The 27,963-nt window shown below is 41.7% G+C and overlaps 1 protein-coding gene and 1 long non-coding RNA gene across 4 annotated transcripts in view; one reads left to right on the top strand and one right to left on the bottom strand.

The window, feature by feature from the left end:
• The window catches only part of ERAP2 (endoplasmic reticulum aminopeptidase 2), a 50,447-nt gene extending 31,471 nt beyond the window's left edge, over positions 1 to 18,976 (bottom strand). For both annotated transcript variants that reach the window (XM_006169864.3, XM_027768831.1), the window contains exons 1-5: positions 18,929 to 18,976; positions 15,512 to 16,183; positions 11,084 to 11,222; positions 5,823 to 5,957; positions 3,708 to 3,828 (exon numbers count right to left, since the gene is read on the bottom strand). In XM_006169864.3, coding sequence (XP_006169926.1) covers positions 3,708 to 3,828; positions 5,823 to 5,957; positions 11,084 to 11,222; positions 15,512 to 16,044 — 928 coding nt within the window. In that variant the 5' untranslated portion in view covers positions 16,045 to 16,183; positions 18,929 to 18,976. The remainder of the gene's footprint in view (positions 1 to 3,707; positions 3,829 to 5,822; positions 5,958 to 11,083; positions 11,223 to 15,511; positions 16,184 to 18,928) is intronic.
• A 53-nt stretch (positions 18,977 to 19,029) lies between these two features.
• LOC114006405 (uncharacterized) overlaps positions 19,030 to 27,963 on the top strand; it is a 24,673-nt gene continuing 15,739 nt past the window's right edge. The window contains exon 1 of one of the 2 annotated variants that reach the window (XR_003548122.1): positions 19,030 to 19,115. This is a non-coding gene — a long non-coding RNA (uncharacterized LOC114006405). Of the gene's footprint in view, positions 19,116 to 19,904; positions 20,045 to 27,963 lie in introns of those variants that run through there. The other variant, XR_003548123.1, reaches the window with a different exon arrangement.

Here is a 27,963-nt window from a genome sequence, read left to right as displayed (position 1 = left end):
TTCAAGCACATTTGGCCTCTATTACGCACAGTGTCCTAAGGCGGTAGAAGAAAAAACTCATGGACATCAATTCTTTCTGACCTCAATTTCCTTTTCAACATTGATATTTTCTCTAACTCTTAAGAAAATCTTAGGGAAAAAAAGGTAGCTAATAATCCTTAAGCAACTCAGGTGTATGTGTCTTCCTACACTCATCTGTGTATGTATGTAGCACACCCTGTGCTATCACCTGCCACCAACTTCATGAAGGGTAGAACATTTCTGGCTAATATTTAACCCTAGAATTCTTCCTTTATAGGGACTAGCAGACGGCACAATGGTTACATGACTGGACTCCCACTTAGCTGACCACAGTTCGAGTCCCAGACCTGGCAGCTTAATACCAGGCGCATGTGGATGCATGCCCAAGATCCCAAGAGGAGAATGGAGAGAAGGGGTTGTGGCATGGCCAGAACCGGGGGAGTGATATCTCACTTTCTTTCTGTCTCTCTGGTGAGTGCACTTGCCTTACAGCAAAAATCTCTCTTAGAAAAGAAAAAAAGAATTCTTTTGTATTCTGCCAGGTCATTTTAGAAGAAGCATTGTTTGGCTAAAAAGGATAGTATTTTTTTGGGGACCAGCAGTTAGTGTAATGGCTATGTCGCTGGACTCCCATGTAGTCGACTGCGGTTCAAGTGCCGGACTCGGTGGCTTAAACTCACGCTGGGCGCGTGTACGTGCGTGCCCAAGATCCCGAGAGGAGAATGGAGGAGAAGGGATTGCGGCATGACCATCCCCTCTGGGGGGTGATTTCTCGCTTTCTATCTCTCTGTCTCTCTCTGCCTGTCAGGCAAGCGCACGCGCCCTATAGCAAAAACCTCTCCAAAAAAAAAAGGATAGTATTCTTTTTTAAAAGTTGGAAATGAACCGAGTCATTTGGCTTATAATTACATTGTCTTGGAGTTAATACTGGATAATTCTAGTGAATTAAAACAAATACTTATAATGTAATCAGAAACTAAACTAGCACTAATAAAGATTAGTATTCATTAGCACTTCAAATGTGGAATGGCTCCTTCACTAGATTGTATTGATGATTTTATATAGTTAGATTATTTTCCAAAGCCATTAGAGGTGCTTATATCTGTTCTATTTTTTCTTAAGTTGCATGCTCCTTTGCAGTTAATTTTAAAAGTTGTTTCCTATGATTGTCAAGGTTGCACTTTTCAGGAATAACATAAGATTGTTTTATGGCCATTAATGACCTTTCTTGATTTTTGACCTAGAAGACAAGAATGTATCATAGCTAAACTAACTTCATACATCTGTATTAATGTAATAATACAGTGGGACTCAGGAACTATAGGACTAGATCCCTGGATATAGCTTTTGATGGTTTCTTTTAACTTCTCTGAGGAAAACTGCATGGTGGGAGAGAGGGGAAGAACATAATAAGTATATCCTAGGGCCAGCAGATGGCATGGTGATTATGGTGCTGCATCCCACATGGCTGACTCCTCAGTTCAAGTCCTGGACCAGTGGTTTGAGAGTCATGCTGGGTGCACAAACATGTGTGTGTGCGTCCAAGATCCCAATAGAATGGAGGAGAAGGGACTGTTCATGGCCATCACCCTCCCACCTCCCCAGGGGTGAGTGCTCACTTTCCCTCTCACTCTCTCTGTCTCTAGTTGGCAAGTGCTCATACTCTATGACAAAAACCTTAAAAAAAAAAAGTATATTCTAACTTGGAACTATTTCATTATATTCAAAGGAAAAGAATGTTTTGTTATTCCCCAGAAACTCTAAGAACTAATGTAAACTATGAAACTTAAGTCATGGGTTTTATTCATTTATTTCTGTTTTTATTTTTATTTTTATTTTTTTTTTTTATGAATTGCCAGAGGGAGTGTGGGCTTGCCAGAAAAAGGGAGGAGTTGGGAGGAAGAGAGAGAGAGAGAGAGTGAGAAAGGGAGAAAGCACCCAGTAGGACCTGGTAGCCGACTTCCTCACACCACAATCCTTTTTCTTCCACTCCTCCTTCCCTCAGGATTGTGCTGTTCACACACACAGAGGCACAGTGTGTTTTTCAAGCCACTGTGGCCAGGATTCAGACTATGCTTGCCCCTGTGGGATCTGGTTCCCTTAACCACTGTACTACAGGGCTGGCCCAGTCACTTTTTTTTTTTAAATTTCTTTTTTAATGTTCTGTAGTATTATAAAAATTGCATCTTCTTTTTTTAAGATAAAAAATTAAAACCATGATAACACTATATGTATCATATCATGTAAAACCTACTACCACATCTGGGGGCCATTGGGTGGCATGGCGATTAAGGCACTGGACACTCCCACATGGCCGATCATGGTTTGAATCCCGGACATGTGGCTTGCTTTCTCACTTTCCCTCTTTCTCTCTCTGTGCTTCTCTCTGGTCAAATTAAAAATGAATGAATGAATAAATTAAATAAATAAATAAAAATTCTTAAAATAAAACAAAAACCCTACTACCACATCCAAATAACCTGTTTCCTCAAAATCTTCTTTTATTCCTTTTAATCTGCACTACAGTCTTATCTTCCAACCTCGGTGACCAAAATAGATAAGAGTTGGAGGACAGTTTTCTGGTCTTTGTTTACACAAAGTTTGAGTAACTTTTTTTTTCGAGAGAGATATTTTTGCTATAGGGAGTATGTACTCACTGGAGAGACAGAGAGAGACAGAAGAGAGAGACAGAGGGACAGAAAGTGAGAAATCACCTCCCAGGGACATGGTCACACTGCAATCCTTTTTCATTCTCCTCTTGGGATTTAGGGCATGTATACACATGTGCCCAGCATACGTTTTAAGCTACCAGGTTTGGGACTCAAACTGTGGTCGACTATGTAGAAGTCCAGTGACATAACCATTATGCCATCTGCTGGTCCCAAGTTTTGGTAACTTCTTTTTGAAAGAATTATTTTTTTTAACTTCATTCATTCATTCACTTTATTTTATTTGACTAGAGAGGGACAGAGTGAGAGAGAGAGAGAGAGAGAGAGAGAGAGAGAAAGCCACCAGGTCCGGGACTTAAACCACGGTCAGCCATATGGGAGTCCAGTGCCCTTAATCACCATGCCACCTGTCAACCCCAGGTTTTTAATTTTTATTTTTTTTAGAGTTTTGTCATAAGGCATGTGTGCTTGCCAGATAGAAACAGAGAGAGACGCAGAGAGAAAATGAGAAATCTTTTTCCATAGGAGAATGGCCACATAGCAATCCCTTCTCTTCCAGCTTCCTCTCAGAATTTGGGGTATGCACTCACATGCGGCTAGCTTGATTTTCAAGCTGCGGGTCCAGGACTCAAACAATGGTCAGCTATGGGAGAAACTAAAGTCTTACTCACCTTGCCACCTACTGGCTCCATTTTTTTGGCAACTTTTATAATAGTTTGCATGTCTTATACACAAATGGTATTGAGAGTCCTCCAGAAAATTCGTCTAATTCTAATATGCAGTGCAGGCATTTTAACATTAAAACCAGTAAAAGAATAAAGAAATGATCCACACTACTTGGGCTTCTCATAAATACTGAATTTTCTACACTCAAGATCCTCTCTAAGGAAGAAATTACTGTTTCCTGGGCTAACTGAAACTCTTCAATATTAACTGATGTCGCACACAAAAAGGGAAACACATCAAAGCAAGTCATATGAGCAAAAATACAGACAATGATGTGGAATTAGAACATACCCAGTTTGGGGAGTGGATAGTTGATGTGAAAGTAGTTTTCATAAAAATCAAGTAGCTTCAGTGATGCCTGCAAGGCGTAATGTGTTTGATTCCATTTGTCCGGGGATGCGTAGATGGACACCTGGGAAATGTGGGTCAAAAGAAGTGGTCTTTAAATGACAGCTCTTTGGCATGATTCCATTCCTAAGAACCCTCACACATAGAAAGGCAGATTGCATTTTTCAAGAAAGTACTAAGATATCATTAAGCATGCTGTCAATAAGAGATAAGAGGTTCTGTGAAATATTAAAGCAAAAGTCAGGCTGGAAAATTATCAACAACCTTGCAACTTCTGTTACAAGTCATTCCCTAGGCGCTAATCTGTGCATTTCTAGCTATATTAATCCATTATGGTTGTGTCATGAAAAAAATATTTGAGTTCATCACTATGAGATACTCTGGCACTAATGAGCTAGCTTTCCAAAATTATGACCACAAACATAATTCCAATAAAACACAGGGCCCTAGACTTAGGGGGAAAAATCCTGAAGAATTGATTGAATCCACTCCAGCTCAAGTTTGATATAAACTAAAAAAATGCCCAAATAGGAACAATGACTCTCGGTTTGTAACTAGTTACAAAGTAGAAAAAACAAAATTAGATTACAATTTTCTTGACTTCCAAGTAAGGGACTACTTTCATTTCATAACCCACTTTCATGCTCTGAATTAACTGAAATCCATCAGAACTTTGTGTGGAGAACACGTAAATAGCCACCATTTGCACAGCTTACCAGGTACTATGCTAAATCTTGAGTGTAAAATCTAATTTAATAATCATATCCATGCTGTGAACTAGGTGCTCTTGCCTTCATTTTATAGATGAAGTGAAATTACATGGAGATGAAGTAATTTGCTCCAAATTACCCAGGTAGAAGATGCAGAGCTGGAATGTGAATCTAAGGAAGCTGAAGGGAATCTGTCCTCTGACGTAAAGTGCCATCCACCCTAAACTTGTGTCTGTGCACATGTGTACGAAAAACAATTAGAAACAATGTGTGTGTCTATGTGCAGAGATGCTGTGGCTTATACAACTATGCAATCATAGTATGTATCTACATAGTTTTAAGTATAAAGTGGGTGTAAATTGTAATAGTCATTTTAGATCCATTTTTCTACAAGCATTACTTTGTGTTTTTTTGAAGATATTTTTATGTTTATAATTTGTTCCTTAGTGTCAGGAGTTCTTTTTAGTTCTTTAATGTCTCCATCAATGCATGCAAAAATTTTAACTCAAGATTATCACTGGCAATTGTGGTAAACTTTTGCAAACAACGAAGATTCTAAAATTAGAAAGAAGAGTCAGCTGGTGGGTGGATCCTATATAGCTGATTTTGCAATTCAAGTCCTAGACCTGGTGGTTTGAAAAACATGCCAGGCATGTGAATGCATGCCCAAAAATCTCAAGAAAAGATTGGAGAAGGGACTGTAGAATGACTATTCGCTCTGGGGAGTGATTTCTCACTTTCTTTCTCTTCTCTCTGCTTCTCTCTGAAAAATGCATGTGCCTTACAACTAAACTAAAAAGAAAGAGAAAAATAGAAAGATCTTCTTTCACTGAGGAAAAATGTTATAGAAAACAATTAGAAGGAACATGAATGTCCTGAAATTAGATGCTGATTTTAAAAATTCCTTATGGCACCTTCATACACTCCTTCATATAATACTACAGAAAAATATTTCATGGCATTCTATTTATATTCATTAATATAAAAATTGATTTAAAATAGTCTGATCTTGTAAAAACTTACATATATCATATGAATTACATATATTATATATATGTGCACATACACACATGTGCAGTGTTATACGGATATCCATATATACTGATATATGCATAGAAAATACTTGGAAGGCTTACGCTAATGTTGCTGATGGGATTATGGATGATTTTTCATTTAATGCAATTCTTTTTACCTATCCACATTTTGCATACAATACTTTTTTTTTTACCTATCCATATTTTTGAACATAATACTTTGATAGCAAGGAAAAAAAGCTTAAGAAAATGAAGACCAGCTCATTGCCCTTAGACTACTCTGTACTACGTATGAAATTAGAGCTCGGTCTCACCTTGACCCCCGATGAGGTTGTGCCACTCACAGAACTGAAGTCACAGACGACGTAGGCTACGAGGTACGTACTCATTTTTACAGTCGTTTCAAAGTGATCCTCCAAGAGGCCTCTTTCAACTTCAATTGTCTTAACCTGTAGGAAGGGAAAGGAACTGGCATGTGAAAACTGGAGAATTTCACAACTACGCTGTGACTTACGGCCAGTGAGCGAGTGAGAGGGGAACCTGTCGCTCTGGGACATGTGCCATTCTAGACCAATGGTCTCTAGTCACCTTCTGGGACCTCTCATAGTTCTGATTCTTTTTATTCTTGGACACTCCTAAAGACACAATGTGCTGATTGAGGGATTCCCAAAGCACAAAATGCCAACTCTTTATTTTGTTGCTTGAAAACAAAAACATTTCAGATGCTTTTACTTTCTTAAAGTGCCATAATCTTCAGTACTGGCATAAATTCAAATTCTGGACTTGTAAGCAAAAATGCCAGGGAAGAGCCCCTTTCCCTTTGTTTATTGCACAATAAATATGCCTCTGTGGCGGAAGAAGCAAGATGCTTCTCATTATCTTTGGATCCTCTTACAATGTGGGTGTGAGGTAGGTGTTATTTAACTGGTGAGGAACAGGGACTCAGAATTGAGCCCTGTGTGGCCTGAGTCCTCACAGCTCTTTCCACAGCAGGACCAAGAGGAGGCTGTGACGATGTGACTCCAAAGACGTTGCTCATTCTTCTGCTCGCTGTGTGACAGCTTGAGTCATAGTCTTATTTTATCTTTGCTTCATTGATTCAGCAGTGGAAGTAGCCAGGCTGAGAAGGTCATTAGTAATTTAAACCTCTGCTCATCTACCGAGGCAGCAGAACATTTTCAGCCTCCAGCCTGGTCAGCTGCATCCATCAAATTCACTGGGTAATTATTGAATTCTGGATTTGTTTAGTCTGATAGCTCTCCCCCATATGCTCTCCATCATGGTACAACATCCCTAAATATTGGATAGATATAGATCCCATAATCTGCAAACACTGCTTTCTTCCAATGGGTCACAATTCCTAGACTAGGTCTCTCCTACTTCCAACCCTCGCTCCACCCCCTTTCAAGGATTCAGCCTAGAACAGCACTGGCCATGGCTTATTAAGCATACTGTATGTGCTGGAGAAGGTCACATTTTGCTTTGGCAAGAGAAAATAGCTTGAACTAGAACCATAAACTGCATAACTTACCTCAGTGGCAAATGTCTGTGCTATTAAATTTAGATTTTTTTTTCTACAAAATTCTGTTTAAAAATTCATTTCTAGGGACAGCTAGTGGCAAAGTGATTGAAGTGGTATGTGCCATTCTAGACCAATGGTCTCTAGTCACCTTCTGGGACCTCTCATAGTTCTGATTCTTTTTATTCTTGGACACTCCTAAAGACACAATGTGCTGATTGAGGGATTCCCAAAGCACAAAATGCCAACTCTTTATTTTGTTGCTTGAAAACAAAAACATTTCAGATGCTTTTACTTTCTTAAAGTGCCATAATCTTCAGTACTGGCATAAATTCAAATTCTGGACTTGTAAGCAAAAATGCCAGGGAAGAGCCCCTTTCCCTTTGTTTATTGCACAATAAATATGCCTCTGTGGCGGAAGAAGCAAGATGCTTCTCATTATCTTTGGATCCTCTTACAATGTGGGTGTGAGGTAGGTGTTATTTAACTGGTGAGGAACAGGGACTCAGAATTGAGCCCTGTGTGGCCTGAGTCCTCACAGCTCTTTCCACAGCAGGACCAAGAGGAGGCTGTGACGATGTGACTCCAAAGACGTTGCTCATTCTTCTGCTCGCTGTGTGACAGCTTGAGTCATAGTCTTATTTTATCTTTGCTTCATTGATTCAGCAGTGGAAGTAGCCAGGCTGAGAAGGTCATTAGTAATTTAAACCTCTGCTCATCTACCGAGGCAGCAGAACATTTTCAGCCTCCAGCCTGGTCAGCTGCATCCATCAAATTCACTGGGTAATTATTGAATTCTGGATTTGTTTAGTCTGATAGCTCTCCCCCATATGCTCTCCATCATGGTACAACATCCCTAAATATTGGATAGATATAGATCCCATAATCTGCAAACACTGCTTTCTTCCAATGGGTCACAATTCCTAGACTAGGTCTCTCCTACTTCCAACCCTCGCTCCACCCCCTTTCAAGGATTCAGCCTAGAACAGCACTGGCCATGGCTTATTAAGCATACTGTATGTGCTGGAGAAGGTCACATTTTGCTTTGGCAAGAGAAAATAGCTTGAACTAGAACCATAAACTGCATAACTTACCTCAGTGGCAAATGTCTGTGCTATTAAATTTAGATTTTTTTTTCTACAAAATTCTGTTTAAAAATTCATTTCTAGGGACAGCTAGTGGCAAAGTGATTGAAGTGGTTGGATCCCACATGACTGACTGTGCAGTTTCAGTCCTGGAGCTGCAGCTTAAAAAACACAACAGGTGCATGTGTATGTGTGCCCAAAGTTCCAAAAAGGAGGAAGAGATGGCGGAGAAGGGATTGCAGGGTGGCTGTCCTCCATTGGGGGCGGGGGGGGGACTTTCTGTCCCTCCTCCTTGAGTGTGTATGACCTCTGGCAAGTGTTTTTTAAAAAGCATTTCAAAATTCCAATAAAGCAGAAAACACTGACCAAATACTCTAAGAAATGTAGAAAACTGCATGGGGCAGTATTACATTTTTTTTGGAGAGGTTTTTTTTTTTTTGGCTATAGGGCGCGTGCACTCGCCAGACAGACAGAGAGAGACATAGAGACAGAAAGCGAGAAATCACCCCCCAAGGGGAATGGCCGTGCCGCAATCCCTTCTCCTCCATTCTCCTCTCGGGATCCTGGGCACACACGCACACATGCCTGGCGTGAGTTTTAAGCCACCGGGTCTGGGACCCGAATTGCAGTCGACTACGTGGGAGTCCCGCGACATAGCCATTACACTAACAGCTGGTTCCAGTATTACATTTTTAACTCTGTCCAACAAACTAATTTTGCCCAACCACAATCTCTTCTTTTAGGAATCGGATTGAACCAGAGTTCTATGAACATACACTCCCAGCAAAAAAAGAAGCTGCCTTGCGATGGGACCAAGAGAGCAGGGATGATCATGGTCTTCTGACCAAACTTGCAGCCAAACCATTTAGCCAAGTGTGTGGGGGGACGGGAGGAAGTGGGAGGCCAGGTGACTTTGGGGAAACGAGGGTCTAGGTCATGAAAGCTAGTGGCAGAGAGGGTTAGGAGATGAGCATTCACTCTGATTTCTCCTCGCAAATGAAGACATAGTCCATGGGGGATTAATTCTGTTCGGGAACCTGGAATGATCCAGGTACATAAACATTTCCTTGAATAGACGTATATGAGTATTTGTGTGAGTTCTTCCAAAATGGTGATGTGAGCTCCAAGTATAAAACACTCATTGCTGGATGAGGACTTAGCTATTTTCTCCATCTTGATAGGATTGTGCTTGTGTAGCATGTGTTACTAGTATGTGTGTTGCATTCACAAGCAAATACAGATGAGGAATGTTCAGACAAAGAAAGAAGATGAAGTGGACAAAGAAATGCCCCCCAGATATGCTCTCTTCTAATGGGTGGGTGGCCTTCTCACTTTTCTTGCCCTTAGCATCCTTAACTAAATGAATCAGGAACTACGTATTGATTCTTCCTACCATTTTATAACCCTTAAGTGCTGCCACTACTATCCAGAAACTGTGATGGTAACTTTACTTCAGGTCTCCCTTTTAACTCAGCAACCCTGAAAGCCTGGGTTGGGCATGTCAACAAGAAGCAGAAAGTTAAGCTAGTATTCACTAAGAAGGGCACGACCCAGACAGCTGCTCATCAGCTGAGGCAATGCAGAGATTCAGGATTTCATAAAACATTTTCAAAGACTTTGCCTATTTTTCCTAAACATGAGAAGGTACTGGAGGTTTCCAAAGATAGAAGTTTAAAATTCAAATCTAATGATAATGGCAATTTGTGTTTGCATTGCATTTTAATTAAAAGATCTATCTTTCCCTGTGTAACTATTCATATGAAAAATTATATTAATAAAAGACTTTCAGAAAAGGAACAGAGATGATAAACTGCCTTTAAATGGACATGCTGCTGGAAAGAAAACTGGGAGTCAAGGTAGCAGATCATCATTATCTGAAAATGAGAGGCCTAATTAAATTGCCGTCTATTCGGCCATGGGAAAACCATGAGCTGCGTGTCATGTGGCTGGTTGCCACTTTTTCCCCGGATCTGCTCTGGCAGAGCAAATGTCTTTTCCAGCATTAAACAGAGGTCTGGGGAAATTCAGTGCCTCCATTACAGACTTGTTTTTCTCCTGCATCCGTAGACCCTGGACCCCACATAGTGCAGAGAGGAAGACGGGCGTAGGGCCACTTGCTGACTGATCATGACCTGGCTGCTGCTATGCTGCTCACCCTTCTGAAGCACTGCCAGGAGAGCCTCTGTCTTTGCCCTATTTTCCAAGAAGCCGTGGAGAAATACTTTACATTTAGTTCAACATCACAAACGGCAAGCACATCATTAGTGAGGAAATAGCAAATGAGGCTCAGAGTCTACTGTGCCTTTCAGTATCACCACATTTTCAGTATGAATATGAGTCAAATAAGAGCATCCAATTAAAATGTCATATAACCATAATGAATAATTTTAAGAACTAGCTGTGGAACTTAAATTTTAAAAGGCGGGATTACTAAATTCCATCAGTGACTATGAGGTATGAATTTCCTCGCTGGAGTCCGGCAGGGACTTTGGGTCCTTGCTGCATCAAATGTGCTCCCTAGAGCTTGCTTGAAAGGCAGAGGTTTGAACTTCACCCTGCCATCTCTGAATCAGAACCTGAATTATAACAAGACCTTCAGGCAATTCATCTGAACACTGAAGTTGGAGAAATGCTGCTCTGGTGTCTCTGAATTTCATCCTTGGCCAGGTAACACTGATTTAAAAGAATGCTATTTGCACATGAACACAATTAAAATATTAAGATATAAGTCACTTTGGGAAAAAAAAAACAACTTAGGTAACAATGCCCCAAACAGAATGACGTTAAAGTCTATGCAGATCATGACATGATATGAATATTACCAATATTTGGAATATTATACAATTAATATGCAAGTGAATACAAACAAATGGCTTGAATCCTGAAAGCAATAGAAATATGAAAACAAAATAAAAGACTGAGGAGGCTCAATTGGAGAATGATTTTCCAAAATCTCTGAAGGTGACAATACCTTTGGCATGTTGGATAGTGAGATGTGTCTTTTCTCTCTTCTTATCTTGATTGAGAAGTTGGCCTTGAATGATGGTTCATCAAAGCAAGGGAAAGCCATACGTGCCTGGGTTGGCTCAAAATCCGTTACTGCAATTATTCTGTGAAAAAAAAAAAAAATACCACCTCAGCCAGAATATGAAGCCAAAAAGAGAAATGGATTTGTACCTTCAGAAAACAGCTTACCAAACCCAGAGCTGTTAGAGTTGATTTTGCAAACTACAATCTTGGTAAATCCCAGCTCTCTCTTTGACGAAAATGAGGATGAACTCTTGTCTGGTGGTCACCAATCTTGACCAATGTATCATGTTAGGAACTCTCATTACGTAGTGTCCTCATATTCATGCAAGACGAGGACAGCAAGGCTCAGAGAGTTTGGGTGACTGCATCAGATCCTTGGCTAGTAAATGGCTCACGTAGGACCCAGTCAACCTGACTTTAAAACTGACTAGGAAATTAGTATTTCAGTACTTTCTCTAAAACTGGGGCGGAAGGGGAAACAGACATTTGGGAGATCGTGGATATGAGTGACGTTCCCATAGAGTAGACCTCGATTTATTAAGAACATGCTGCCAAGACATGGAAGCGAGGGAAGGAGGACAGGAAAAGGAATGAGGGAGAGGACATCCCAGCAAGGGTGCAGTACCAGGCAGTCCCAGCATCGTCCTGACTCCCAGGGAGCTCTGGAATGGAAACTGCCCCTTCAAGGTGCACCCACTGGAGGCAAGGAGCTGGGCTTTCGTGTGCCTGGACTACCATCAGCCAGGGGTCTCCATGTGGCAGCTAAGCGCCCAGACCCTTCCAGCTCTCTCTGCTTGCCAGCAATGAAACTCCAGTCTTCAGACTATGACAAGTAGATAGGTTTATTCTTTGGACTTTAAACTTCAATTAAGAAGCAAAGCTAGTGAGTAGATTTTGACTGGGGAAAGAGGGAGAATAGAAGAGTTCAAGTGTCAGATAAAGGGTGCGTGAGAAAGATCCGGAGAGGAAAAAAAGGAGCTGTTGGATTATTTTGCCTCAGCTTATTTGATATCTAAGGTGCAGTCTGGAAAGATGAGGTAAGATTTAAATGAGTCATTTGTGGTCTCATAGTTTTATTTGGATTTGGTAGCAGGTACTGCAAATATAAAGGAATTTCAAGTGCTTGGAATAATTTTCACAAATGTGAATTGAAAATACAAAACAATGGAATATTTTCTCTGCTACTTACATGAATACTTTTAACTCCACAGGCAAATTAGTGACTTCCTGCCTCTCAGGAACTATTGTCAACTGAGGTATTTGTGTATTTTAGGTGATGGTAAGTGTGTGCATGTGTTCGTATAAGCAAGTGAGGCATGTGTTCGTATGAGCAAGTGAGTATGTTTTGAGAGAGAGCCATAAGATTCAGTTGACGTTATGCTGCATGTTATCCTAGTTAGGCCTAGTAGGAGACTAAGTCTATGGAGAACTGACTAAATTGATCTTAAAAGAGTCAGAAACAGTTTGCAGTAAATGATGGGAAGCACGCTGGAAAGTGCTCCAGCTCTCACTCCAATTATCCCCTCCTCTATCTCCACAGTTCCCAGAACGGTAACCCTAAAATGTATGCCCCTTGGATGGAGACTTTGTCACTTGAAAAGTGAAAAAAAGCCATCACTGTTGACATGGTACCTCAGTGACAAGAGCTGATAGCTTCCAGTCCAGTACTGTGCTGGCCTGAGAACAGGCCCTGAGAATTGAGGCTGCAGTGAGGGGAGTGTCCTCCAGGGCAGGGGGGAAGAGTTAGGCTTGAAGAGTTAGGCTTGGGGACGAGTCCTAAGTGGACTGCTTGGGACTGTGAGATGGGCACTTGAGGCCCCCGTGGGCAGCGAGCACCCGAAGTGGTGAAGGGAAGAGCAGGCATGTGGCAGACGCTGCTGGGTTCCTATTCAACATCCACTCCCCCTCTTCAGTTCCAAAGGAGTCCTGACTTTGTTCAGGAAGGCAGCATGCCCAGATGAAAGAGTTCAGGCTCCCTTCACCTTGGTGGGGCATATGACTTGTTCTGGCCTGCTTGGAGTCATAGGGTGGGGAAACTTTATAAAAGGAATCAGACTCAGCTGGAATGTTTCTTTTTGCCTCCCCCTTCCCCCCATTTTTCCTTCTTTCTGCCTGGAAAGTGGATGAGACCTAGAGGATGGCTGGCAGAAAGGTAGCAGGAGCCTGGGTCCCAGTTCACACCGAAGAACACTAGCAAACCTGAGCTGCCACACTCTCTTGTATGGTTAAGCCATTGTCTTTGGGTTTCTCCAACTGGTGGCTGAATACAGCTGACGAAAAGCGCAAGTGGACTGAGCCAGACTCCTCTTTCCTTCCTGATGGACCCTGGCCCCAGAGAACCAAATTACCCACTCTTTGAAGCATCCTTGATTCTTCTCTTTATCTCACCTCACGTAACCAATATGTCAGCAGTCTCTGTTGTTTCCCCCCCACCCCACAATAAATGCCAAGTTCTATTGCTTCACTCCATAAGCACTAGCCTGGCCTAAATTACAACTGTTTCTTACCGGAGCTCATGCAATGGCCTCCCGAAGGATTACGCTGCTTCTCCTTTTTTCCCTCTACGACATACCCTCAACATAACTTGAACTTCATAAAGCATAAATCAGATCAGGACCTTCCGATGACCTCCCACTGTGCTTAAGTAAAGTCTAAACCCCTATAAGAGCCTTGAAGCCTGCACACATGACCCCTTTCTCCCTCTTGCCCACTCTTCCTCAGTCCACACTGTCTTTTTTCTCACTTTCACTTTAAAGCCTGTTTACTTGCCTGAAAATGGTCTCATTATTGACTCTTTTTAAAGATATGGACTCAAACTAAGTGCCCAACAACTGATGATTTGATATTTAAAATGTGGCACACAACGAAATACTACTTGGCCATAAAGAGCAATGAGATCCTGTTACCTGATACAAAGTGGTAAAATCTAGAAGATGTAATCCTAAGTGAAATGAGCCATGCTGTGAAAGATAAGCAATTTATGTCCTCATTTAATATATTAAGTGATGGGGCCAGGAGGTGGTGTGGTGGCTAAGGCGTTGGACTCCCATATGGCTGACCACCTGGACATGGTGACTTGAAAATCACACTAGGTACATGTGCATGTGTGCCCCAAATCCTAGAGACTGTAGTAGGGACTGTGGTGTGGCCATCCCCCTTGGGGGGGGTGATTTTTCATTTTCCTTCTCTCTGTCTCTCTAGCCAGAGCATGCTCCCTATGGCAAAAAAAAAAAAAAAAAAAAAAAAAAATCTACACTCTGTGGAAGAAATTGAAAAGGATGAAGACATAGAAAGAGAGAGGACAGATGTAGATGCCAGAGACTGCATGGGGAGGTCAGAGGTAGGGAGGTAAAAGGGTAGCAGGAAAAAGCATTTAATAGACATGAGAATGCAGGTACATGGGGCAAATGGGTTGTGGAATGACATACCACAACTGAGAGAACAGATATGACAATCTCATACATACATCTCAAATAAAAAGAAAAGCAGGTAGAGCAAAAATTAATGGTATACATCATAATGTGGTGTTTTCTTTGTTGTTGTTGAAAAGAATAAATATGGCAAATCCTTGACTTGATTATGCAGCACACTGCATGCATGCTTTGAAAATCCATATTATGCCCCACAGAGATGTACAACAGTTAAATGTAAGTAAGAAATTATAAAGTGAAATATATAAAAAAAAATTAGGTATCAGTTTAAATGCACCATTTTGGCAAACATTTCCCTGTCCCCTCATCTATTAGTCCCAGTCCGCAGCTATGATTTCTCTCTATCGTGACACTTCATTTCTTTGGTAGCACTTATCACATACCTTGTCCATGTCACTTATTTTCCTGCCCTGACTGTCCCCTCCACCATATCTCACCACTAGACGTTCAGTACCCAGGGCAGTGCCTGGTACATTGAGCACAGACTCAATGAATGTGAATGAACCAAATAGACCATATTTTTCAGTTCTCCAAAAAGACTTGCTCCTTTTCCCTGCCTCCTGGATCTGAGCCATGTCATTTCCTGGGCAGTGTACAATCTCCTCCTCTCTCCTAGCCCAAAGCTCACTAACATTTTCTTCTAGTCCCAGATCCATACACACGTCCTTTGAGAAGATTGCCTGTCAGCCCTCTCTGAACAGGACATTTCTTCCCTTACAATTCTCATGTACTGGCCTCGTCTCTGGTATTCTTCCTCCTGTTTATGCCTCTGTGTCCTGTATTCCCTTCCCTGCTGTGATTTCCTTAAGGAATAGTCGAGCTTTCCTTTCTTCCAAAGTTCCCGGTCTAAAATTCAGGATTGCTAGGCGTGCTCCTGACAATGTAACCCGTATGGAAAGGGTCATGAGAAACTGTAAATGACCCGAGCAAGGTCTTACCTTGTTTCACCACCAAGAGTTCTGTATGTGCTTCTATAAAATCCTTCAAAGCCATCTGCTAACTTGGCCTGGAAGTCAATAGCCACGAAGTATCTCAGGTCAGCCACAAGTTTTTCTGGAACCAGCAGTGCAATTTGTTGATGAGCAGGATAACTCAAAACATTTAGCTTTTTCCCTGGTTTCATGTATCTCGAATCTTCCTCTGACTGGAGGATGGCATTGGTAATTTCGAGATCTTTGCTGTGCAAGATGATAAAATGGGTGGCATCTTTGACCAAGACCTCAATCTTCTCAGATGCAACAAAGTCCAGAGAGGTGAGATTTGGGTGGACAAAAAGGTCATAGTGGAGAGGAATGACCTCTTTGGGGAGCCTTAGCTGCCGCCAAGGAAACGGTTCCCCATTGGTGGCTACTGGGAAAGCCCCAGGGTCCTTATTGAACTGAGAACAAATGCATATTTGGAGTGCGATGACTGTTAGGCAGTAAAGCCCTATGTAGACACTAAATATTAGTTTCCTAAGTGAACGAACCATTTCAGATGAACGAAATACTAAATCAAACTTAGAGATGAATTAATATTAAAGCTAAATCTCATAGTTCTCCACTGCACTGCTGTGGCTCCAGTTATGTCATGGAGGTGCTCAACAATACGCTCCAATAAATGGGCTTAATCTGGAAAGAAAAAAAATTATAGCATGAAGAAAATTATTTCAATTCATAAAAAACACCCTTAAAAATATAAAAACATATGTGCGAATGGGGAAAGCTTTCTCTCTGTCAGAATCAGGCCGAATATTCATGAGATCAAGCAGATATTAAGATACTATTTGGTTATCATAGACAAAAATCAGATGAAAGCATTCTAACCTAAAATCACATGTAATGAATTCCCTCTACACTCCCGTGCATGAGCAGAGGGCGGGTGTGCAAATTCATTGCATATTAACTTTTTAATATTCAGTTACATCATTGTAAGAGTATGCCAGAATGCCCACAGTACACTGTGTAGGATGTCTCTATTTTGTCTTATTCTATTTTATTTTTTATATGTTTTAAAAAGGTTTATTTTTATTACTCTTATTGTTTTAAACATTTCAATTGCTATACATCATTCGACTTGTAAAGAGAATTTATCCAACATGAACTACATTTCAGACCAGTCCAGTTCAGAATACTACACATATTATCGTCAACAGGTAATGAACCACTTCTGTGTCCCACAAATGTCTTGTCTCTCTATTTTTTCTCCCTGATTTCCTTCCCTATACTCTTCTCTTCTTCCTCTATTTTGTCTTAAATCCTCACAAAGAATACTCTATATTCTTTGGATACCAGAGATTATTAGTAGTATTAATATTAATGACATTGAACTTTGTTTCTTTCAATAACTAACATCTAAAATGGCATTATTCTATGAATATTGGTGTAAAGGATGCTGTGCAAGTTAGGTGTATTGTGTTTTATTACTTTCTTTTTAATGAAAGCGAGAGAAGGGGAAGCGAAGTGAAAGAGGGGGTGAGATATTTTTGACAGGGTCTCTCATGTTATGATCCACCTGCCCCAGCCTCCCAACCAGCTAGGACCACAGGCTTGTACTGCTGTGCCCAGGTTACTTAGGTTGAGCCAGGAATTGAACTTTAGCCTACCACGTGGCCTCAGTCACTGTGCAGCAGTGCTCTTCTGCTGGCACCACCGTAGGTGGGCCAAGCTAGGTGTTTGTCCTCTGTTTACTTTCAATATATCAAAAGCCATGGAAATAAAATATGAATTTATCATTTTCTAACTGATAATAATTAAACAATTATCTTGGTCCTCTTCATCTGAGAATGCTTTTTCTTTTTCTTTTCTTTCCTTTTTTTTTATTGAGAGAGAGATTTTTCTATAGGGCACATGTGCTCACCAAAGAGACAGAAAATGAGAAATCAATCCACAGGGGGATGGCCATGCTGCGATCCCTTTTCTCCCCCACTATCCTCTCGGGATTTGGGGCACGCATGCACATGTGCCTGGAGTGAGTTTCAAGCTGTTGGGTCCGAGACTCAAACTGTGGTCAGCCATCTGAGAGTCCAGCAACATAACCATTACACCATCTGCTGGTCCTTTCACCAGACAAGGCTTATAAAAAACACAACCAAAATGGAATTCACTCCCTCTGTATATAGAACTAAAGCAGTCTCTTCCTATTAGAATGGTAAAGTTATAAAATAAGGATAGACAGTGTAGTTAATTTAGGTGATTCAGTTCTCTCCCATCCTGCCTCCCCCCCCCTTTCCAACGTGAACCCATGAACAGTTTTCTTTTTTTATCATTAACAAATTCTTCATAATTACACAAACAATTGCTTCACTTTTTCAACTTATGGTATTAGTGCAAATAAACAGGTATTGTGAAAGGGACAAAGAAGAAGGAGGAAGAGGAGGAAGAGGAGAAGAGGGAAATAATGACATTTTTCATCTTTGAAAGACGAATATTAAATCACTGCTACCCAATCTCAATATTCCAAGAAACTCTGTTAAATAAAATCATAATTAGTCTATGAGCTTGAATTTTTGAGAGTTTAAAAAAACATACAAATAAACACAGAATGTCTCATTAGTTTAGGTCTCATGTTTTGGGGTCAGAGAACCCAGAGACCAACACTACCCAACTTATCTGTATCACCTTGGGCAAATTTTGCGAAATTTTTTGGAAACCATTTTTTTTTTTACCTATAAAACCGTGTAACCATGCCTTCCCCAGATTTGGAGGATTATATGAAACAATTCATGTAAAGAATTTGGTACAACATAGCACCTAGCATATAGGAAGCATGTAATGAATGGTAGTTGTTTAATTATTATTATGGTTATTGTAACTTGCATTCCCCAGCCCAAGTTAAGGAGTTGTCCTGCCCCTACTTGTAGCAGATACTCCCAGAAAAAAGTGTATTTTAGGCCTTCTTTTCTAGTCAGGTCGTCTTTAACGTTAGAACTAGCTAGGATTTTAAAGGCCATCTTGCACAAGTCCCTGGCATCCAAATAAAGAAACTGGTTGAGTGACTTTCCCTAAATCATACGGATCATTTCAAGCAGTCAGGAATAAAACACAGCTCTTTGCTAGTGACCTATCGTCACACTGCATTGTACCTTAAATAGCCTTATCATAAACAAAACATCCTGGAATTGAAGATGCAAGATTCCAGCAAACATTTGGGACAGGGTAAATGTCTGTAAAAGAGAGCCAGTCAGTTAAGCCGCCTTCTGCAAGCTCCACCCTCCACCACGAGTTTTCCAATGCTCCAGATTCGCCCCCTTTCCCCAGTCGCAGCTTAGATTACAAAACCTCCTCAACACAGCAGTGCTATACCTTCACTTCAGGTCATTATTCTCGCTGAAAAATTCAGATTTAAAGACCAACCCAAGAGAAATGTCCTGTTACCTTCATCCACGCTGTTGCAGATTTGAATGGAGGGGAAATGTGTGTTTGCTTTCACTTTCCATTCTGTTAAGGTTCAGAACTTTGCATACTTCCTGATTTAGCTGATTCATTATCATGTAGGTACAAACGGGGCTTTGGACAAAAGCTTTAATCCAATGAGCACAAGAAACTTCTGTAGAACACACTGGTAAGTAGCCACAGTGCAGACCCAAGCAGGATCTGATTCCAGCCTGCCCTGCATGGTGGCCCCTGCCGTTTCAGCTCCCCCATCCCTTATCCTCAAGTGTAAAGCCTCGGCACCTAGTTCATGTGTTTGAGTGGCAGGTTATTTTAGGATATGATCTTGAATTCCTCACTGTGCAGTGTTTTAATGCTCTGAAATCTGACCTCTGTCCGTCTTTCCCCTCCCCCCAGAGGTAACCCCAATGTCAGCTTCTGTAGTCTCTATCAGAGATGACTATCTTAGGGGTTTTGATGTCTGTAACCTTTTGCCTCACAGGCCCACGGGTATCTCACCCTTATCTCTCTGATCTCTCTTCATCTGCCAGATCCCGCATGGGCCTCTACTTCCTCACTACCTGAAGAATGTGCCTCCCACAAAGATGGCGCCTCTGTCCTTTGCCTTTCTCTCTTTCACAGACTTTGTGTTTATTCTCACGTTCCCTATTTCTCCTCTTCTGGGCTCTCTTTAGGGCGTCTGCTGCTGCAGTTGCAGCAGCCGGAAGGACTGTCACTACGTGCATGATCTGCCAACCATTCTGGGTCTTTCCCCACATCAGTGCCCTTTGCTCGAACCTCAACTGCTTCTGGCCCTCCTCCATGATCTATGATCAGACCACAGAGTTATTTTGATTCTGCTTTCTCCAAATTTGTACAAGTCCTATTGATTCTTCTTTTCTAATCTCTTTCTGTCCTACTTTAAAAATAAATCCTCACAGTTATTAAAGTCCTCATCACTTCTCATGGTGGACACAACCAGGTCTTGCTGGCTCTCAAGTCCTGTCCCCCTGCAGGTTACTTGCACAACCCACCAGGTTAATCCTCGCAACTGCCACTTGATTGTACCTCCCACCTGCTCAAGGTCTTCCCAGGGTTTCCTGCAGTTTGCAGAAAGAGGTAGGTCCCGGTGTGGAGACAACAGATGGCCCAATGGCAACTCGTGCGCCAGCCTACGGTCATTGCGTTTAGATCCCATTATATTAAAAGGCAATAGAGGGGCTGGATGGTAGCCTAGAAGTAACACAATGCTCTCTAAGGCTGACTTGCATGGGAAGGTTGTGAGTTCTTGTCTATGTTAAACTTGCAGTTTTAACATACCTTCCTGAACATGCCAGGCATGTGTCTGCTTGTGATCTGCTGACTGAAACAGAGGGTGGATCACAGTGTATGACCCCATTGGCTGCCTGTCTCTCTGACTCTCTCTCTCCCTTTCTTCTCTCTCTCTCTCACTTATAGAAGGAAAAAAGAAAATTTTTTAAAGGAGAGGGAGAATACACCCATACAATTGTTACTCTGGAGTGACATATTCTCAGGGCTGTGTGCGTATGTATGTGTTTTCAGAGCTGTGTGTGTGTGTGTGTGTGTGTGTGTGTGTGTATTCTCAGAGCTGTTCCCTGCCCACAGGAACAGAATTAGGAAACAGGGCAAACGAATGGAGTCGCAGAATCCTAGAAGAGAAAGTTGATTAGAATTCAAATATTTCACAGCTCATTTAAAACAGCTTCTCACCAACAGGGGTTCCTAACTTTTCTTTTTTTTCCTGATAAGAGAATAAGCTTTGGGATGCTATTTGCTTAGGGGATTCACATTTCTTTCTTTTAAAATTAATTATATAAATATATATGTATATGAATGTATATATATATAAAATCAGGAAGTCAGGTTTTTGCCATCGGGCTCATGCACTCCTTGGAAAGAGACAGAGAAAGAGGGAGAGTGAGAAGGTGGGAAATTCCCCCTGCCCGGGGTGGAGGAATGACCACATTGTAATACCTTCTCCTCCATTTTCCTTTCAGATTTTGGGCATGCACACACATACCTGGTGCAATTTTCAAGCTGCCAGGGGACTCAGACCATGGTTGGCCACATGAGAGTCCAGCACCTTAACCACCATGCCATCTGCTGGGCCCACGGCGAGGCGGAGGGGTTGGGGAGAGGTTCACATTTCACTCCTTCACTTCGTCCTGGTCTCCTGAAGTTTCCTTTGCTCAGAGAGACCCTTGTTGTTGGCTCTACATAAGTGGGTGGCACTCCACCCTAATCCACCCTGCCACCTCCTAGGGGCTAATGCCTTAGCCTGCCTTGTTTCTGTCTTTGGTATGTATCAGTTCCTGAGACGTCATTATATCGGATTGTTGGAAAAGTCATGACATATTTTTCTGTTTTTTTTTTTTTTTTTTAAGTGCAAAAATGCATCACTGACTTTTCTGACAACCCAATATATTTGTCTGTGGGTTGGTTTACCTGTCTCCCCAACAGACTTTGCTTGCTCATTCACTGCCAAATACAGAGCTGAGCACGGAGTCTAGAAATACAAGAGAAACTTGATAAATAGCAGCTGAATGGGTGAACACATTGTTAATATTTTAATTTTATTTCCATTTTTTCTTGCCTAATTGTCTAGACTTGCTCCATGCTTCAGGGATCTGTCTAGATGCTTGTCACTCTCAGTCAACTTACAGTTTTAACACCTACCTCCTTTTCTCTGGCTTCGATTTGTTTTTGAAAAGATCTCTAAAAATTGTTAAAAGTACCTCACAGAATTATAGTTATGCCTCTGTTCATTTTCTAATAAAATAAAAGGAGGGTCTATAATACAGTTTTGAAATGTTTTAACTTAAAAGGAAAAGAAAGTTTTTGTTTCCTCAAAGACTCGGGGTCCTTTTTTTTTTTTTTTTTTGGAGAGATTTTTCACTGTAGGGCGCGTGCGCTCGCCAGACAGACAGAGAGAGACATAGAGACAGAAAGCGAGAAATCACCCCCCAGGGGGGATGGTCACGCCGCAATCCCTTCTCCTCCATTCTCCTCTCGGGATCTTGGGCACGCACGCACACGCGCCCGGCGTGAGTTTTAAGCCACCGGGTCCGGGACACGAACCGCGGTCGACTACGTGGGAGTCCAGCGACATAGCCATTACGCTAACTGCTGGTTCCCAAAGACTCGGGGCCTTATATGAGAGAGGTGGGAGGGCAGGAAATATCCAGCTCGTCCATGCATCCTGTAGCTTCTTGTACACTCGCTCAGCTTCAGTAACAAATGTAGACAGCATAACCTCAGAATTTTAAATGAGTAGCTGTCAGGAAGCTGTTTACCAAAAACTGGTCTCTTCAGCATGCCTTCCAGAAAGCACTTACTAAAAATGAAAACAGACGAATGTAACAATAAAATCTGACATGGTTAAAGTGGAATGGAACAGTAAACAATCCTGGTGTTGGACAACTGAAATCGTACCACTCTTTCAATTTCTGTTTAATAGTCAAGTGAAAAATTCTCATGCCTCTGCCATTTCCCAGTTAAAGACTACTTCGGTAACTGGTGACACATTTCAAACAGAAACAATGGCTTAAAAGATACATCAGTATGATTCTGAGCGTAGTCAATACTTTATTTATTTACTTATTGATTTTATGCCAGAGGACACATACATGAGACAGGGAGAAAGACAAAGAGAGAGAGAGAGAGAAGAAGAGAGAGGGGAGAGAGAGAGAGAGAATCCCCCCCAGCAGAGCCTGGTCATGCTGCGATCTTTCCCCCTCCCACCCTCTCTCCTGTCAGGTGCATCTGATCATCTGATGTGTATTTCAAGACACTGGGACAAGACTTGAGTCCCAGTTGACCATGTGGGACTTGGGTCCCTCTGCACAGTGCTTACCCACTATGCTACAGGGATGGCCATAACTAATTTATTTTGAGAATAAATTTCTTACTTTTATTTCAGTCAACTGACAAAAATCAATTACTTAAACCAAATCGATATTGTTTTGGACTCCCACTACTTAAGGCCTTTACTAAAAAAAAAAAAAATCTGGAAAAACTTGCACTTCTGGCCAAGAAATAGTAGAAACTCTAATTTATCATCTCACTCAAAACAATAATACTAAAAAAAAAAAAACAAATGACAGTTTGCAAGACAATGAGTATCAGGCAACCAACGATAGCAAATCATTTTTTTTTTTGAGAGGTTTTTGCTATAGGGCGCCTGCGCTTGCCAGACAGACAGAAAGAGACAGAGAGACAGAAAGCGAGAAATCACTCCCCAGGGGAGATGGCCATGCCGCAATCCCTTCTCCTCCATTCTCCTCTCTGGATCTTGGGCACACACGCACACACGCCCGGCGTGAGTTTTAAGCCACCGGGTCCGGGACGCAAACAGTGGTTGACTACATGGGAGTCCAGCGACATAGCCATTACGCTAACTGCTGGTCCCCCACGATAGCGAATCCTGAAGAGGGAAAAAAAGTTTTTTTTTTTAAAGAGATTTTTATTATAGGGCGTGTACTCTCATCAGAGAGACAGAGACAGAAAGCAAGAAATCACTCCTCAGGGGGGATGGCCATGCCACAATCACTTCTCCTTCATTCTCCTCTCAGGATTTTGGGCACGCACACATGCCTGGAGTGAGGTTAAGCTGCCAGGTCCAGGACTGGAACCATGGTTGACTATGTGGAAGTCCAGTGATATAACCATTACACCATTTGCTGGTCCTTAAAGATGCATTTAAGGTACACAAAATGCAAAATTATCTGTTAATGATAATGTGAATTATAATATCTTTAACTGGACTAATATTCAGTGCATTCATGTTGGAAAAAATTCATTTTACGAGCTGTAATGATAGACAGTGATTGAATGCATAAAATAAAGAAAGAAAAAATTAAAAAGAGAAAGAAAGAAATGAGGCAATCCCTGGAATTTTCCCAGATTACTGCCCTGAGAATGATTCCAGGGTGCCTCTCTGGGTGGGAGATCCGAGGCAGCACCCAGCAGACCCTGTGAATTGAGAAGATGGAATATGGAGTGGGAGAGAGCGGAAACTAGAGTTCATAGAACAAACACCAAGGAGGCACAGAGAGAGGCTTTGGAAACCTGCCGAGGGTTCCCCTTGAGTAGTCGGTTGATCAATGATCAACTCTCATACATGCAGAAAATACTAGAGCCAGAGACTGAACCGTGGAAAGGATTAGAAGTAACTGTGCCTGGCCCCCACACAGACAGAAACTATGCCACCAGTCAGACTGGGAAACCTCAAGACAGACTGAAGGATCTTGCTCCCATGGTAGGGTGCATAAGCCTCAGGTAATGGAGCTTTGCTCCAGTTGGCCTAAGGAATTAAAAAAAAAATTATTATTATTATTCTAATTTGTTTTATACATTCAATCATTATACATCACTATAGCTTGTAAAATGAATTACCCAGCATGACCAGTCCAATGAATCTTAAAAACAAGACCCAGGGGCCAGCAGGCGATATGGTGGTTAAGGTGCTGGATTCCTATATGGTCAACCACTGTTTGAATTTGGACCTGGCAGCTTGAAAATCACGCCAGGTACGTGTGTGGACATGCCCAAAATCCTGAGAGGAGAATGGAGGAGAGATTGCAGTGTGGTCATCCCCCTAGGGGGTGATTTTCTACTTCCCCTCACTCTGTCTCTCTCTGGCAAGCATGCATGCTCTGTGCTGGTACTGGTGGTGGTGGTGGGGATTTTCCAAAAGATAAAACTATTTCTAAGGAACTTAGCCATTTCCCAGCACAAAGCTCAAGAATATTTATAGTTTTTGGGAACCAGCAGTTAGTGTAATGGCTGTGTCGCTGGACTCCCACGTAGTCGACCGTGGTTCAAGTCCCGGACCCGGTGGCTTAAAACTCACGCCGGGCACGTGTGCGTGCGTGCCCAAGAACCCGAGAGGAGAATGAAGGAGAAGGGATTGCGGCATGACCATTCCCCCTGGGGGGTGATTTCTCGCTTTCTGTCTATGTCTCTCTCTGTCTGTCTGGCGAGCGCATGTGCCCTATAGCGAAAACCTCTCCAGAAAAAAAAAAAAAAGAATATTTAGAGTTTTTAAAATAATCTTTCATCCAACTAGATAAGAATGTGGGTGGTGAGTTTCAAATAAATTGGGTTTATTACTCACAGTAGCAAGTGAGAATATATCTTACGGGGAGCTACGGGGATCTCAGAAGGGGCCTGCCATAGCATACGTAGGTGATTTGAGGGAGCATTTAATGGATCAGGACTTTGGTCTGGACGTTCTCGAGAAGTGGGGGTAATTCTGTGATTGGGTAGTTGAATAGGGAAGGAAGATCAGACCAAGGCCAAGGTGTAACTGGTAAAGAACTCTATCAGGATATGGAGACATTTGATCTTGTTTGCGGCTCGGACGATGCTCGCATTTGCCTGTCTTCAGACGTGATTACGGAGTTGGCTTGTTAGTCTTGGTCCATCAGAGTCACGGAGTGGTTTGTCTCTTACTGATATTGCGTGGAACTGTTTATGGTTAACGGGAACTTGGAGCAAGGCCTGGCGGCCAGTGTGGGTCAGCACCTGGATGTCAGAAAGCTCTTCTCATTGCTCTTAGCAGATCTTTGACTTGACTTTGAACTCCCCTCGTTCTGAGAGACTATCAAAGGCTTAGTTGGGGCTGGGCCATGATGGTGCAAGAGAGAGGGTGCCACTCTGCAGTGACTGAGGTCGCCGGGGAGGCCCATTTCTATTCCAGGTCCACCCTAAACAGACCTGGCATGTCCTAGCTAACTACGGCAGGAGTAAACCATGTCAAGACACTGTCAAAACAAACAAGCAAACAACAACAAATATCTATCGCTCATGGGAAAAAATAAAAAAGCTTAGCCTTCTATTATGTTTTCTTTTTTGAATCTGCAAGTACCCCTGGGGCATCCTGGAATGTCTGGCTCATCTCCTGGATTTCCATCCTCTCTAGCATCTTGGCTCAGTAATTCTTCACTGTCTTTTTAGTCTTTGATACTTTAATATTTTTAAAAAGATTTATTCATTTATCTCTTACTATTGTTATTATTATTTTAATTTAGTCAGAGAGAGACAGAAACAGAAAATGAGAAAGCAAGCTACCTGGTCTGGGACTCGAACTGCCATCGGCCATGTGGGAGTCCAGCACCTTAATCACCACGCCATCTGCCAGTCTGTATCCTTTAAGATGCTTTTATTTTATCAGTGTTTATAGCTGTTTGCCTTCATCCAATTATACAGTGTGCCATTACTGCAAGTAGAAGTACCCCCACCTTTGTCCCTCTCCCTGTCCCACCATAGAAGAAGGATCTGCGCCTTTTGCTTGGGCACCAGCGTTCACTTACCAGAACGATGTGAATCCAGCTAAGTGTCTGATCACCTTACAGTAGCTCTACAGGGTTGGCGGGCAGACTGTGGTGTGATTTTTTACACACTTACATTCGCCTTCTCTCACCCAATGCCCTTCATCTCGGTTTTCTCTCTAAACTCTATGGAATCATCTGAGAGTGTTGTTGACCTGTATTATAACTGCAGCTATAACACAAGCCTCTCAGACAGCTCCTTCTCTCCCCCCAGATGGCTACTCCTTCCACCTTCTTCTATGGAAGTTCTTTTGTTTTTCAGTCTGTCATTTGGTTTTTAATGATCTTAAATCTTATGATGGCATAATTTATAAATCTGTGCTGATGGTATATCTCCTTTAATCTGTCTTATAAATTGGCAAAAGCACCATTACCAATCATATGTATACAAGTAGTTCTTCAGTTTTTATGTGGTTTTAAACAGTTTTCTATAGCTTCTATGGAAGTTCTTTTGTTTTTCAGTCTGTCATTTGGTTTTTAATGATCTTAAATCTTATGATGGCATAATTTATAAATCTGTGCTGATGGTATATCTCCTTTAATCTGTCTTATAAATTGGCAAAAGCACCATTACCAATCATATGTATACAAGTAGTTCTTCAGTTTTTATGTGGTTTTAAACAGTTGTCTATAGAGAATCCTGAAATATAACTTAGTTTGACTTAGATAATAGAATTTGAAGGCAAAATTTAACTTGCTACTAAATCTTGTCATACTGACTTTCAAAGGCTTCTGACCTTAAAAATTATTTATAAAATACATAAAGTGTCTATATTCTTTATTTGATAGCATACACAAACTATACTGAAATGTCTTTCAATAAGTGAAAGGCAGTGTTTTGGATATAGGAATTCTAATTAGATTGGTGTAGGAAGCCACATACACCAAAATGGCTGACATGACCTTCATACAAGGACCTTCAAGTATCCTTGTTCTGGGAGTAGACAGTTCACCCAGAGACTTCCTCATTCAGGCAGGTCCTCAGTCAGGTCCGCGACAATTCCTGCCCCCTTTTTACCTCGCCTCCTGGCTTTACCCTTTAACGCAGCAACCAATCGATGGTTGTAAAATTGCATCCCTCCTTGTACGACCAATCAGCTTCCTACCCTGTGTATATAAAAATGTTCTCTGGCCCTCAATAAACGAGCGACCGCATACCATCTTGAGCTGTGACACTGTGTCGCTCCCATGTTGTGACGCTGCGCCGGTTCCAGACCTCCACTCTCTCACTCAGGCACCCTGCTCGATTGTTCTGCGGACTGGGACAGATTGGCATAGTAATGACCAAATATGTATCACTACCTTATCTTCAACCCCTGACTTTCATGGGTTAATGAACACAAATGGAAACGCAGGTGAGTCTGCTTGGCTTTGAGATGTGAAAGGATCTCTCCAGCATTTATTTATATAACAAGTTATATATAAGCCTAAAAAAAAAAACAATCTCCAGTAGGTTTTGAGACAGCATTCACCATCTTTGTAGAAGGACGGTTATTACTACTGAATTACCAGTTATATCAGCACTTACTGAACTGAAAACCCAATATACATTTAAGTTAGACCACAAGCCAGCCATACTTTACTCAGGACTGTCCAACAAAAACATTTTGTCAGCCATTCATGATCTGAGTGCTGGTGTAAGAGATCAATGAAAATATGGTACACATAAAGAAAGGTGAGGCATTC

This window comes from Tupaia chinensis, unplaced genomic scaffold, assembly GCF_000334495.1.
Source record: "Tupaia chinensis unplaced genomic scaffold, TupChi_1.0 Scaffold147554_1, whole genome shotgun sequence".
In the NCBI taxonomy this organism is placed as follows: domain Eukaryota; kingdom Metazoa; phylum Chordata; class Mammalia; order Scandentia; family Tupaiidae; genus Tupaia; species Tupaia belangeri.
This window is presented reverse-complemented; position numbering and strand designations above follow the sequence as displayed.